Here is a 14,594-nt window from a genome sequence, read left to right as displayed (position 1 = left end):
CTTTCTGTAGGACTTGTGCAAAGTCCGATGGTGGTTTTTTTCTGTCACTCTTCTGGCAACGTATGAGAGGCTAATGGAGGAAGATCTAGTAGACGGGACTTTTAAGAGGCAGATGATACCAAGCTCTCTATCCTCAGTGCTTCCAAGCCTATCAATACTTTTGAGCAAATTACTGAAGCCTAGCAGGCCACAACTAGACCGGAAAGTTGTACCTTTCTAATTTATTTTTTTTTTGTCTGTAAAGAGGAAGGACAGAAGTTCTTGTTTAGTAAATTAGCAGGTACTTTTACAAACTGATTTATTATTTGTATGTGTAATTACTATTGTGTGTCCAGAACGGTGGTTAACTTTTTGCAAGAATGACTCTTATGGGGACTCATTTGGATTCTTTTCAGATGTCTTGCCTCTACTGAGTCATAATTATTGGCTCGGGTTCTTATACTAGCCAGGGGACTGTTAACTACCTGTCATTGCCGACAGTGGCTCAGCTTCTTCAAGGCAAGAGTGAAACAGGCTGTAACTACCAAGGTGGTGCCAACAGTTTAGAATAGGTGTTCCCAGGCTAGTGCTGCCAATACACAACTCCCTCTTGATGCCACCCTAAACCAGAGCACGCAGGTCCAGAAACACTGGCTTGGAGCGCTGCCTAGATGCTGTAGTACTCATTGTAATTTACATACACAAGATCTCAGGTTTTCGAGGTTTACATCAGCAAGTACAGCAACTCATGGAAACAGAAAACGAGAGGAAGAAAAAAACCGGAGAACTTACAGGTATCTTCAGAAAACGAGCAACTGCCCTCTGAAACCTGCCCGAAGCAGCGGGGCAGAGTCAGTTCAAAACAGGCTTGGCCTACGGTATCATTTCCGCTCCTCTGAAGTATTTCAGTGCCTGGCTCCCACTGGAGAGGGTCGGTAAATAGCTGCCTGTGCTCCCCTGAACACCCCACTCTGGAGCGTTCACACACCAAGTTGATGACAGCAGCAGAAATACTTAAACGGGGTTCAGATGCTGAGGTCCTCCGTCAGGCCGTCGCTCCCTGCGTTCCCTACAACAGAACATCAGCGCCTCAATACGCAACGACTGTACCAGCAAGTCTGAGCGTTCAGAAATGATGAGTCAGTCTCCCCGAAATTAGGGGATTGCCAGTAACGTTTTTTTTAAAGAAAATACGAGGCAGAAAGCGTGCGTTGTTTTGCTTTGCTGGAGCCCGGGGAGGGTTTTCCAGGCCCGCCTTCCCCGCTCCTGGCTACCGGACACCGCCGATCCCGGCAGGACCGGGTGCCTGCGGGCTCCGGGGACTTCCCGAGAGGAAATGTCAGGTAAACGCCACCACATCTCCCTCACGACAGACGACAGAAAATCGCCGGCGCTGCCGACTGCGCTCCCCCCCCCTGTCGGAGCGGAGCCCGCCCAGCCACCGCCTCCCCTCAGCGCCCGCCCCGCCTCCCGCCGCCCTCAGGGGAGAGGGGGAGCTCGGCCGCCGGAGGGGACACGGGTTTGGCAGCCCGGGGAGCGGGGGGCGGCCAGGCCGGGCGCGTTAACCGGGGCAGCTGCCGGGTACGAACGGCCACGGCGACAACTTCAGGGGACACAAGGCAGGCTGGCCCCAGCCCCGGGAAGGGTGACCGGCAGCGGGGGTCCTTCCTCACGGGCCACCCTGGCGGGGAGAACTCGAGCAGCACGGGACCGTACCCGGCGCCCTTCCTCCTCCTCCTCCTCCTCCTCACCGGAGGCGCTCGGAGCCCTCTCCGCCGGGCGCCCAGGCGGAGCGGGGGCAGCCCCCCCCGCCGCGCTACCTCCTTCCCCGCCTGCCGCAGCCCGCTGCGCGGGGGAAGGGGGGCCGCGGCAAGCCCGCCCGCTCGCCCTCTCCGGGGCCGCTGGGAAACGTAGTCGGATCCCGTCCGTGACGGACGGCGCCATCTTCTCTCCGCGCTGCGGCGAGTGCGCATGCGCGGCCCCGCCTCCCTCCCCCGCACGCTACCCCGCCCCTTTGCCGCGGCCGGTATCCCGGGCAGCGTTGTCACGGCGGCCGTCCGCTCGCCCGCCCGCCCTCCCTCCCGCCTGGCGACGATTGGCCGAGGGAGCTGCGGGGCGGGACAGGAGGGAAGAGGCGATTGGCTGGGACGGGTGTCACCCGCCGCGGGGATGATTGATGCGGCTGCCTGGTGAGGAGAGAGAGAGAGGGAGGAGAGAGGGAGGCAGCGCTTCTCCTCAGCCCAGCGTCCGGCGCCGCGCCGGGTACAGCCCTGCCCCCGGAGCGGGGTGGCGGCGGTGGCGTCGCATGGTTCCCGCTGCCCCGTCCCGTCCCTCCTAGGAGAAGCCCTGGGGAGCTGCTCCCTCCCGGGCCTGAGCGCGGGCTCCGCCACCAGCTCTCAGGGAGGCGAGAGACTCCTCCAAAAGTCCGTGCCCTACCGCAAAAAGCATCCAACTTCCCCCGCTCCGCAAGCTCCGGCCCCGCGCTCTCCCCTCAGCCTCCCCGCCGGCCGCTCTCCTCACGGCGCCCGCGCAACTCCAGTGGACCCTCCGCCTTCCCCCCCCCCCCCCCCCCCCGCACCACCACAACCACCTTCCCCCGGCCCGGCCCGGCCCTGCCGGCACCGAGCCGCCCACCCCCTCGCTAACGACCGCATCCCCTACCGCCTTCCCTCCCCAAACGTGAGTAAGGGGAGGAGGGACGATGAATATGCAGAGAAACGCTGGCCCCGCCGCGGTTCCGGGCGGGGGAGGGGGAGAGTGTGTGTGTGTGCGCGCGCGGCGAGTGTGCCAGTGTGTGTGTGTGTGTGTGTGTGTGTATACACAGCGCTGGGAGGGGTGCGCATGCGCCGTGCGTGGCGGGGCTGAATGTTTCCCAAGTGTTTGAAACTGGTATTTGGGTTTTCCACGTTGGATCAAGTGCGGCGTATGGGAGCGAGGAGGCTGCGTTAGGATCGCCGGGGAGCGGCGGTGAGGAGAGCGGGGAAGGGGGGAGCGGAGGAGAAGCGGAGCGGAGCGGCGCTGGCGCAGGCAGAGGGGCTGCCGCTGCTTCTGACAGACACTTTGCAGAGCACATTTTGTTTCCAGATTGTTTCGGAGGAGCTGGCTTAAGCCCCCCTCCTTTCTCCTCCTCCTCCTCCCCCCCCTCACACACACACACACACACAAATCCCTCTGATTGTTCCTACCACCTCCTTCGTGAATTACCCACAACGACAGCCATTCAATCAGCTGCTGCTGGCTGTAGGGGACTGGCGGAGGGTGTGTGTGTGTGTCTCTCTCCGTTTCACACAAGAGGAGTCAGATGTAGCTTCTCTCGGGTTTTGGGGGAGCTACAGAGAGAGGTGGGCAGGGAGTGAGCCGTTCATCGGGGTTACCGTCTTTGGAGGGAGCAGCACTTGCTCTCGCACAGACAGGGAGAGAGAGGTGTGGGGAAGGATATTTTTTTTTTTTTTTCCTTTGCCGGATGAAAATGTTGAGTCCTGCAAACGGAGACCAGCTTCACCTAGTGAACTATGTGGAGGATTATCTGGACTCCATCGAGTCCATGCCCTTCGATCTGCAGAGAAATGTCTCCTTGATGAGGGAAATTGACGCCAAATATCAAGGTAAGTGCTTTCTCCGTGTGTGTGTGTGTGTCCGTGTGTGTGGTATGGGGCTCGGGGGGGCGGGGGGGAGGGTGTCTTTCCCTTTCTTTTCTTCAGAGCTGAGCCTCGGCTCCGTTTGCCCCTCTGCACCCCACGGGGATGGTAGTTTTATTTTTGGGAGGTGAAAGGAGGGAGAAAGCCGGGAGGAGAGATCCGAGGAGAGAGAGGGGCTGATCTGCAGCGTTAGCTCTTGTCATGGGGCGGAACAAAAGGTCTCCAGCTCCTCTTATTAAGCAAGGACTCTGCTTTTCTGTGTAAATTGCTGGCCAAGAAGGCGGGGGCAGGGAAGTGGGGTGTGCGGTGCACAAAGGGGGGCCGGCCCCGGCCGTGGGGCTGAGGTGGAAGGGTTTCGGGGTACGGAAGAAAGTGCTGGGTGGACAGAGAGGGAGAGATTACAGCACAACATTTAGGAATGTACAGTATTCATTATGGCTGTAGTAGGGGAGAGAGGCAGCTAGTGAGGGAGGGAGGGAGGGAAGGAGGGAGGGAGGGAGGAGAGGGGGGTTAGGCGAGAGTGGGGGGCAGGGTGTGCTTTCTTCGCTCCCTCCTCGGGGGGTTTCGTTTCACCCCGGTAAAGCAGCCCCGCTCCGTGGGGCGGAGGGGGGGGGACACACGGGACTGGCGTGTGCGGTGTGGGGTGTGCGTGAAAGGGGACGGGGGGGGGGGAGGATACGGTCGGGTTTACGGATGTGCTGAAGGCTGAAGTGCCCCCTCCCTCCCTTCCCTCCCCTCCCCGCGCTGCCGGCACTCGGGGCACGCTGTCCCCATGCCCCACGGGCGGAGGGAAGGGGGGAGGCCAGTTTGTGCGGGGCTCGGGGCAGCTTTGTCACTTGCTCGCTGGTGTCCGCTCGGGAAGGGGGGGGGGAGGGGAGGGCTTTATTCGGTGCCACCGGCAGCGGTGACAGCCGGGGTACCGGGCGGGGAGGAGGACACCCCCACCCCCCTTCCTTCTTTCCCCCCACGGCGGGCGCGCCGCCCCGCGCCCCCGTCCATGTGGCCTTAGGGGGCGGTGGGCACCGAACCCTGCGGTTCCCCCGGCCGCTCGTCGGGCAGCCCGGGGGCTCGGGGGGCACTTCTTTGGTCGGGGGGGGGGGGGCACCGGGCCGGGCAAAGGAGGGGAGGGCGGGCAGCGCGCTCCGAGCCCACGCCACGGGGCGCGCACCGCCACGCTCAGCGGGCGCCTCCGCGCTTTGCTGGGGAATCGGCGTCGTCGCGCCTTTTATCGACGCCCCTCGTTAGCATATCGCGGCTCGCCCCGCCCCTCGGCGGCGCTGATAGGGGGGGTAGCTTCCCCACGGACCGGCCGCGGCCCGCCCCCCTCTCGCCGATTGGTCCCCGGTCCGGGCTATTCCGCCTTGTGCCCCGCCTCCTCGTGACGTTTCGAGAAGCAACTTTTTTGTGGGGTTGATTTGAATATCTCGGCCTGCCCCGGCTTGCGCGTTCTGATTGGCTGGGGCGGCAGCAGCGGGCAGGCCAACCTTGGGCGTCCGGAGCGTGACTGACGTGTTTTCGGGACGGGGGACGCCGCTCTTCCCGCCTCCTCTTGCTCGTGAATGGCGCGGCGGTGCCGGAGGGGGCGGGCTCAAGCGCCCTCCGCCCGCTGCGATTGGCTGCCATTCCCCCCTCCCTCCCTCGGCTATTATTTTTTACTCTTCTGGTTCTTTCTAGTTCCGATTGGCAACAGCGGGCCGGCAGGGGCGGGCTCTCCCCCTCGGCGCCTCTGATAGGCGCCAGGGTGGGCGGGCCGCCGCGCCTCTCCGCCCGGTGGCCGCCGCCTGCTCCCGCGCCCCGCCTCCGCTGTGACGCCGCCAACCGGGAAGGGAGGGGGGGGCGGAGAACGGCCGCCGGTTTCCTGCCGGAGAACAATAGCTGCTCCGTCACTTCCGGGGCGTTGCCGCCGCGCTGGTTGCTAGGAGAAGGCGGCGGGCGGGCGGGCTGCCCCGCGTTCGCACCGTAATGGCGGCGCCTGGAGCCCTCACCGACACCGGGACAAGGAGAGCTGCCTCGGGCCGCGTCCCGCCCGCCGTGGCTGCCGTCCCGCCCGTCCCCTGCGTGGGGGGGGGTTGTGTCCCCGAGAGGGCCGCGGAACCGTCCTGGGAATAAAGCTCTCGGAACGCGGGACGCCTTTTTTTTTTTTTTTTTTTAATCGTGATTTTCGTTGTGGTTGCAGCGGCGCGCGCTCCCAGCCGGTGAACAACGGCGTAAATCGCGCAAAAAAAAAAAAAAACAACCCGATTGTTGCGTGGTAGCGAGAGAGAGAGTGTCCGTGATGAACCCCAGCCTCCCCGCCAGACGGAGGTGGGTTGAAGGGGTCCCGTCAGTCCAGGGCCAAAGCTCTGAACGTAAAACTTCTGCCCCTCGGCCCTGGGACGTGCTCAGCGCTCGGCCTGCAGCCTTCCCGAACCCGTCCTCCTCGTTCCGTACCTTTGGGGCGCTTTTTTGGTGGCGGTTTGGGTTCGGGGTTTTCCTTTCTCTTTTGTTTAGGGTTGTTTTGTAGTCAGGGAAAAAAGGCATTCTCCTAAGATAGTTCGTAACACATTGGAATACTAATTTGGGTCAGATAGGTTATATTGCAGTACCGGCTGACAGGTTGTGTTTAGCCGATGTGAGAAGCATAGGCTGCAGCTTTAAAAACTGAAGTAGAACTTGCGTAAACTTTCCATGTCTTCACTATAAATTAGGAACACGTGTGTTCAAAAAAATCTGCCCGGGCAAGACAAAACCTAAATCACAGGATAACAATTAGTTGCATATGTATCGCATTCTCTTATTTTAAAAAAAAAGTAAGTTTAAAAAACGTTTTGCTAATGCCATTTGCATGTATAAGAGATCCTGGTTTCTGTTAGGTGAATTGAGGTTAGATTTTACATCTCAGTACATTTTGCTTCTCTAAGGCAGAACATTCTAACCTGTGAGAATGGGAAAAATCAGAGAAGAAAGGAGATGCAGGAAAAACATTCTGCGTGGTTTTGAGGACTGACTTAGTATAGAAGTGCTGAGTGTCCTGTATGTTTGAGTTGATTTGAGTACTGCAGTGAAACTCAAAAACATCTGCTTAAAAATAGGTTTCTAGAACTGTTCTTGAAATTTTTAACACTTTTGTGCAGTGATCTTATAAACTGTTGGTGCAATTCAAGATCTAACGTATTTTCAGTGTTGGCATTTTAAATTGGAAGCTCTAGCTGCTCCAATTGTTGCATATCATCCTTAATGTTATCTTCTAACTACTTCATCTCCTTTGCAGTAAATATTTAATGACGGTTATATTTCTGTGTTTTAAAAAGCAAGCAACAGGTATTTTGCAGAAAGTATAGGGAGGAAATCGTCTAGACATCTTGGATATTGTAATCCTAATGCTGTAGTCCTAGGGATTTAAGTGGCCTCACATTTTCCACAAAAGTAACTCAGTAGTATCGGATGAAACTTGCCGTAGCTTAGGGTCCAGCCCCATGTATTTGGAGTTCTTCTGCATCAGCTGTCAAGTATGATAGTGATTATTAAGTAACCCAGCATCCGATTGCTAAGCTGGTTTGCACTTGCTTTCTCTCCCACTCTCTTTCTCCCACTCTCAGTCATTCACTAAAAATATTAATGTTGTTACACAGAAAATGTCCAGGAAAACAGTCTATCAATTTCCCCTCTAATTTTAGAAATAATTTTGGGACTTTTGATGGTGTGCATGTATTTGTTTAGTTAGTTCGTTCTTTTTAATTACTGCTAAGTTTAAAGGGAAGAATTTTCAGCATGCGTAACGTTATATTTGGTCACTTTTTTTTCTAAATCAGCATTTGCGTTCTATTCCTGCGGGACCGACTAGAAGAAAAGTAATCCACTGGAGTCATGAGCCCCTTCCTTGTCAGATACCAGCTTCAGGGAATCTGTCTTTGATCAGCTTTGTGCGTTACGAAAAGGTGTTGCTGCGTGGAACAATACGGGAAGGCTTTGTTTCGCCATTCCCTGTGTCGAAAATATTTATAGTTTTTATTTCTTCCTTGCAGAGATTCTGAAGGACCTGGATGATTACTATGAAAAATTTAAACGAGAGACAGATGCCGTGCAGAAGAGAAGAATGTTGCACTGCATACAGAGAGCCTTGATTCGGAGTCAGGAACTGGGGGACGAGAAGATCCAAATCGTCAGTCAGATGGTGGAGCTCGTTGAGAACAGAACCAGGCAAGTGGACAGCCACGTGGAACTGTTTGAGACTTGTCAAGAGACTAACGATACCACTGGAAACAGCGGGAAAGCCAACCAAGATAAGTCAAAGAATGAGACAATCGCACAGGCTGAAAAGCCCAACAATAAGAGATCGAGGCGGCAAAGGAATAACGAGAATCGAGAAAATGCTTCAAATAATCATGATCATGATGACATCACCTCAGGAACTCCAAAGGAGAAGAAAGCAAAAACGTCCAAGAAGAAGAAACGATCCAAGGCTAAAGCAGAGAGGGAAGCTTCTCCCCCAGACCTTCCTATTGACCCTAACGAGCCAACATACTGCTTATGCAACCAAGTCTCCTATGGAGAAATGATAGGATGCGATAATGACGAGTGCCCCATTGAGTGGTTTCACTTTTCCTGCGTGGGACTCAATCATAAACCAAAGGGCAAATGGTACTGCCCCAAATGTAGAGGAGAAAACGAGAAAACTATGGACAAGGCATTGGAGAAGTCTAAAAAAGAAAGGGCCTACAACAGGTAGTTTGTAGACTTTTCAGAGCAAAGAAGAATAGAACCACCAAACCAGTGTATTTATTGTCAGCATCACCTTTGTTGAGGTGAAAGGATTGTAAAATGTATATTTTTAAAGGAGGTTTAAAACTGAACCATTCCTGTTATAGGGACGGCAATAAGCAATTTTGTTTTTCATTTGGTAAACTGTAACAAGAATGTGGTCTGTGGACCAATGTATTCCAAAAGTAAAGTTATAAAAGTTTAAACTGAATATTCGGGTGGGTCTTAAAAGATAAATTAATACTTTTTTTTTTTTCCTTTTTTTTCAGTGCTGGTAGCACTCTACCCATTAAAATTTTGATGACAAATATCTCTGAAATGTAATTTCGTTTTCTTTAATGAAAATTGTTATCTACCTTTTGAGCAAAATTGTTAAATAGTTTAGACATCTGGTTGTATCTGAATAAAGCTGCAATACATTACAAATGTAACTTCTTTTGGTGATAAGCAGTGCAAGAGAAAACAAAAGGAGGGTAAAATTTGGTTCCTGCTACAAAGTGTCAGTATAACAGTTCAATAGCAAATGTTTAAATAGGCTTAGAGGATTATTTTTAAAAAAAAAAAGTTAATGGTTAAATTTTACACAACAAATATTTTATATGCTGGCCAAGTACCACAAGGGCCATTTTAAAATGATTGAATATGTTTTATATTTAACTAGGAAGTGGTTTAGTAATGAGACTTAACATAAACGAAGCTTTATACTGTCACAGATAGTAGTGTAGCAATCCTTAATTTGTTTAAGTTGTATAAATGTACATTTTTAAGTGGAGTTGCACTTACTGTATTATACTTGGAAATGCAGCCAAATGCCATTGTGTAACCAATGTGCATTTCCTGCTGTATGTATGAAAATTGTACAGCTGTGATATTAAGAAATAAATGAAACAACTTTGACAGTTTGCTGCTTTAGCAATCATGTTTAATGATCATTCGTATAGCTTAAAAAAAAAAAAAAAGTGTTTAACCTCAGCAGCTCCAGCAAGCTGCTGCTAGGAAGCCTGAAACTGTTGTAGTGGTAACCAAATTACAGTTCTGATAATGAATCTTCATAGACTGTATGGCCAGCAAGGTCATAGGAGAGCCAAAATAGCATTTAACTTTCCATCCAAATCTCCTCTTTTTGTGCTTGCAGTCACTCCCAGACCTGGACATTTATCTAAAAATCGATAGTATAGAGCTGGTCTTATTCAGTTGTTTTCATGCTTTTACGCTGTGGATATAAATTATTCCATGTTTGTTATCAGCAGAAAGATCTTTTGCGTTACAGCATTTTCAAAATATTATTGCAGCCGTTCCAGGGTAGGCATTTTTATTCTTCATGATCACCTCATACAAAAATGTACTAGCTGTGACGGCGGTGCCGTGTGTTAGATGAGGTGTCCAGGCCCTCTGTCGCTTAGCTTTGTAGTGAAGCTTGGTCAGACTGTTTTCCTTCACCTGTGTGGCTGGAGGGGCTGATGTTCTGGCTGAGCTGGTTTGGTCTCCTCGTCCCCCTGCGGCCCTTTACTGCAAGTGAGAAGGGGCCGGGACCGGCAGTAGGAAGGTTGTGAAATCTCGTGGGTCAGACAACAGTCTTATAAGAGTATGGGAGGCTGGGGTTGGGTTTTTTTGGAACACGGCATTGTCTTAAAATTTATAATTGTGTTGTTTTGCTTCCTGGACAGTGAAACTCTACCACTGAAGTGATGCTGCTTTTTCCCAATGTATTCCAGCAGGTCTTTCTCTTGGAAGTAGGGAAGACAAGGTTTTGGATCCACCTGAACGCAAGGCAGTTGAAGGGGCTCAGTGTTTTCTCAAGATGTACTGAAAAGCCTCAAGGTGTGCCACATCACCTTGCGTGGGTATTCCCTGCCAGACAGACATACTCACGCTGACAAGCAGAAGTCCTGTTGTACTTCTGAATAGGTATACAAAGCGTGTGCGCGTGCATGTACCTTCGTGTTTCCAGTCGCTACAGGCTGTCACGTTACACCGACCCATCTTTGCCCTGGGCAAACGACCACTCCGACTCACATCTCCTGCTCCTAAGGTGGTTTAGGGTTGGTGTGCAATTTCTCTACTCTCTTACCCTTCTCTTTTCCTCTTCTCTCTAAAGCATTCTGGTTCTCCATTCTCCCTATGCACTTACTGGTCTTTCCTGCTCCTCCCTCCCTCCACTTGCTGCTGTTGTGGTTAGTCCCGATGTTTCTGGTCTTTTCTGCCTCGGTCGTTCTGTTGTCCTCCCACCAGCCTATGCTGAGAACATCGATACTTGGCAGGACTGTACTAGTGAAACCCCAGTGAAGCTTTCTATAGGAACTCGTGCAGACACAGTTTCAAACCGAGCCTTTTTCATGAAATGTCTGCATTGGTTCTGCAAGGCATTTTGAATGTGAAAAGCCAGAAGAACACAACGAAGGTGCAAAGGAGTATGGTAAGAAAGTTCAGCTAAAGGTGGATCGGTAGAGTAGTATTTACACTGCCCTTAAATGAATTTATTTCCAGCTACTGAGGGCTGGCTGTGGTCTCCCATGTTTCAGTCTTTTGCAAAAGACAGCTGCTCATCTGCAAAGCAGCTTGGAGTTACACCCCTTTCCTCATTTTTCCAAGACTTGGGTTATCTTCCCAACTCGCCTGTTACAGGCTGCAACGCTGCTCTGCTGCTTGACCCCGAGGGCTGACTGGACCGGCATGGTGCCATTTGACAGGTCTAGTTTCAGTCGATGGGCACAAACTGGTGACTTTAGTTAGATGCGCGGGACTCTGCTGTGCCACTAAGCTCTTTGTTGATGGAAGTGAAGCCGTCTCATGTTATACCGACACACTGCCAAGTGCTGCATACTGTGTGAACTTTGTTATCTTGTCTAAAATGCTGTCTTTACAAATCCTCCTTTCTTAGTGTTGTGGTTTAACCCCAGCCAGCAACTAAGCACTAAGCAGCCACTCGGTCACTCCTCTCCCCCCCGCCCACAGTGGGATGGGGAGGAGAATCAAAAACAAGTAAAACTCATGGGTTGAGATAGGAACAGTTTCATCATTGAGATAAAAATTAAAGTATAATAGTAATGAAAAGGAACATAACAAAAAGAGGGTGAAATATAACCTAAGACAGGCAAGTGATGCACAATGCAATTGCTCGCCACTCGATGCCCAGTTAGTTCCTGAGCAGCAATCCCCCCTCAGGCCCACCCCCCCAGTTTATATACTGGGCATGACATCACACGGTATGGAATATCCCTTTGGCCAGTTTGGGTCAGCTGCCCTGGCTGTGTCCCCTCCCAACTCCCTGTGCCCCTCCAGCCTTCTCGCTGGCTGGGCAGGAGAAGCTGAAAAACCCTTGACTTGGTCTAAACTGAAAACTTGGTCTACTGAGCAACAACTGAAAACATCAGTGTGTTATCATCATTCTTCTCACACTGAACCCAAAACACAGCACTGTACCAGCTACTAGGAAGAAAATTAACTCTATCCCAGCCGAAACCAGGACACTTAGTTATTCAGAGGGTGTTTAATGCTCACGAGAAACTGCCATCCTTTGAGCCAATTTTCATTATTTCTGTGTGATTTGTGACAGTGCTGTCATTTGGGGAGATCATCTGCAGGTTTGAGAAAACATCTGAATCTCGCAGTGACCCTTTCCCGCTGAGGCTGCCAACAAACGGCTTGAGTGAGAGGAAAACTCTTCTAAGAACTGAGCTAAGGCTTCTAACGCATTTCCCACAGGCTCGTGAGCGGCTCTCGGGTACGGTAGCATTAATACAGTATACAAAAATCAGCAGGTGTTCGCTGAGGAGGAAGCCACAGCAGTAGGAATTGCAAACTTAAAAGTTCTCACTGAAAACGTGCAGGCAGCTCTAATCACTGCTGATCTGTGATAGGTGACACAGGTAAGTCCATATTGTCTTGCTGAACCCTGGAGCTGATGACAAAGTCCTTCCGACTACTGAAAAGCACCGTTTCAACACGCAAGTCGAGGGAGCTGGCAGCAAACCTTACACCTGGGTCGTCCCCGTCCTCCGACGGCAGATTTGTCCTGCAGGAGGGCGGCTGGCGGTGAGGAGCTGGTGCTGAAGGCACCAGTCAGGAGGTAAAAGGTGGCAGCGAGGAGCCCTTTGGGTGCTACGTCAGCTCCAGTTGCAAAATGTTCCCAGCGGGACGGAGAGAGAGAACCACCGTGAGCCTGAAACAGCAGAGCAAAGCTTCGGTTTCAACCGCTGTATCACCTGAAAACATCCCAATTAAGCAGAACTACTGTCTCCATTAAACAGCAGCAACCCTGGCCATGTGTATCATTAGGTTTAAATAGGTTTCTTACTAATTAAGCACAGTTGCTGATTAACTGTGTCCTAATTTTGTGGAGCGTGCAGAATAAATACAATTGGATTGGACTGCTCCACTGGTCACATTTTTTGGTAGGGTGTTTTTAGTTAATCTTTCAAATTGTAATAACAGTGAAAGAGAGAGAGAGAAAATACCGTAAACTGTTTCACAGATTATAATACAAAACCAGTTCTCTGTAATAGAAATGCTTCAAAACAAATTTGAATGCCCTTGGAGTGCATTCTGTTGCTTTAGTTAGACTTATCATCATCCTCACGGCCTATTTGCTCTGCGTACGTTAAAAAAACCAAACCCTTGTGCTAGCCATAGCTCAAAAGAGCTAATAATTTCCCGCTTCTGAGTATCAAAAGTAGTGTGAGCATTCAATGTAACGTCAAAAAATAATCAAGCTAATAATACTTCACGCAGCTTCTTACTTTCCCAGGTATTACTGATGTCCCAAATGTTACAAGGAGGAGGAACGACACAGTAAGGAAGAGCACCGGAGCAGATGGAGTATCCGTAGGAAGCGCTGAAGGACAGCGTTAAGGTTTTCTCCCAAGTTCAGGATGCCTAGATTACTTTTCCCAGTAAGCGTTTATTGTGGTTGGTAGTCAAAACCGGCTAACGCCCCTCGGTCCCCTCTGACGGCGGGGGCTGTGTCGGTGGCCAGGACGGGAGTGAGGAGGGCTGGTGGCTCGCCCCAGCCGCGGGCTTCTGCTTTTGTCCATGTCTGAATCCCAATTGCCAGGCTACGTTGATCCTTCAGTTTGCAGTATAAACGGCTTTGCCGGTGGGGTCCCCGTCCCTCGCCCCGGCGCGCGATGCTGGCCCCTCTGCAGGACCTCTGCCGGGAAAAGGCAAAAGGTGCTGGGTACCAAACTTCCAGAAACAGGTACCAGCGCTTGCATCTCCAGCTCTCGCTTGAGAAGCGTAAGTAAACGTTGTGGCTTACCATCCTCGAGAAGGACTGCTGGCTTTGCTGTCCTCTCCGAAACAGCCTGGTAGTCCATCTAACCATTCTTTAAGACTTTGCGTACTGTCCGTCTGACATAAGGCCGTGGATTCTCCCATGCTGCGGTAACGAAGAGTGTGGGAGTAATCCCGGTCGGATGGATGGACGCTTTGCAGAAGTCAAAATTCCTTTCAGTTGTTGGGGTGAAAATCTAACCTCCATCCACATTTTAGGTAACTCGTGAAGCAGGGAGCAAAAAATGTGTCTGAAATGGCAGAATTCCTTGCAATACAGTGATTTGAGTTTCTGTACGGCTGTGCTGTATGCACTGTGCGCCCGTGCGCTGAGCCTATCCCAGAAAAAAGTTTCAAGGCAATTCCTCAGATTGTTTATCAAATGTAGTCCTGTGGATATCGACAGTAATGTTCATTTTTAAGCTGCTTGAAGTAGTTACTTTTATTTTCAATAGCTTACTTTAATGTCAGCCTTTCTATATGGCCGTCGGCCAAGACTGAAGGCTGGAAGAGACTTGGGGAGCTGCAGAAGGTGCAGGCAGTAGGCGAATTCGTGCCTGCGGTACATCAGTTTTCCACGCAGGTGCTGGCTGAACTGGCCCTGAACTTCTGCTTCTGCTCCATGCTTTGGGGAAAGGATCATGATGCAAAGAAAACGGAGTTATCTCTTGCATTCTGCTTGCTGACAAGTCGGGTAGGGCCCTAAGAGATTAACATATCTAGGGTTGGTAACTCAGCATCATAAAAAAATAATATATATATATATACTTAAAATAAACTTGGATCCTTTAAGTGAATATGTAAAACTTGGGTAAGACAGATAGCGGCACCTTCATACTCTCAGTCTGTGGAAGAATTAATGCAATTTAAATGACTGTTGTCCCCTCTAGTGCTATACATCCTGAACTCCCTCATCATACAATGCACTTTGCTAGTTCGATTTTTTTTTCCAAATAAATAAAACTT

The 14,594-nt window shown here is 51.3% G+C and overlaps 1 protein-coding gene across 3 annotated transcripts; it reads left to right on the top strand.

Moving 5' to 3' along the window:
- The first annotated feature begins 2,665 nt into the window (after positions 1-2,665).
- On the top strand, positions 2,666-9,259 carry ING1 (inhibitor of growth family member 1). Of its 3 annotated transcripts, none has more exons than XM_069770280.1 (2): positions 2,666-3,584; positions 7,622-9,259. In XM_069770280.1, the coding sequence occupies exons 1-2, from the start codon at positions 3,443-3,445 to the stop codon at positions 8,323-8,325; spliced, it is 846 nt and encodes a 281-aa protein (XP_069626381.1). In that variant the 5' UTR covers positions 2,666-3,442; the 3' UTR covers positions 8,326-9,259. The 3 variants fall into 3 exon arrangements, with proteins under 3 accessions (XP_069626381.1, XP_009922983.1, XP_069626382.1); XM_009924681.2 differs by lacking the exon at positions 2,666-3,584 and adding an exon at positions 5,743-5,921; XM_069770281.1 differs by lacking the exon at positions 2,666-3,584 and adding an exon at positions 7,250-7,534.
- Positions 9,260-14,594: the final 5,335 nt, after the last annotated feature.

This window comes from Haliaeetus albicilla, chromosome 25, assembly GCF_947461875.1.
Source record: "Haliaeetus albicilla chromosome 25, bHalAlb1.1, whole genome shotgun sequence".
In the NCBI taxonomy this organism is placed as follows: domain Eukaryota; kingdom Metazoa; phylum Chordata; class Aves; order Accipitriformes; family Accipitridae; genus Haliaeetus; species Haliaeetus albicilla.
Note: the sequence above shows the minus strand (reverse complement) of the source record. Positions and strands in the feature narration are given on the sequence as shown.

Bases quoted from the DNA above. Each gene is read 5' to 3' on its own strand.
- ING1 (XM_069770280.1), top strand. From the start codon at position 3,443: ATGAAAATGTTGAGTCCTGCAAACGGAGACCAGCTTCACCTAGTGAAC. The intron at 3,585-7,621 runs GTAAGTGCTTTC...TCTTCCTTGCAG, and splicing joins AATTGACGCCAAATATCAAG to AGATTCTGAAGGACCTGGAT.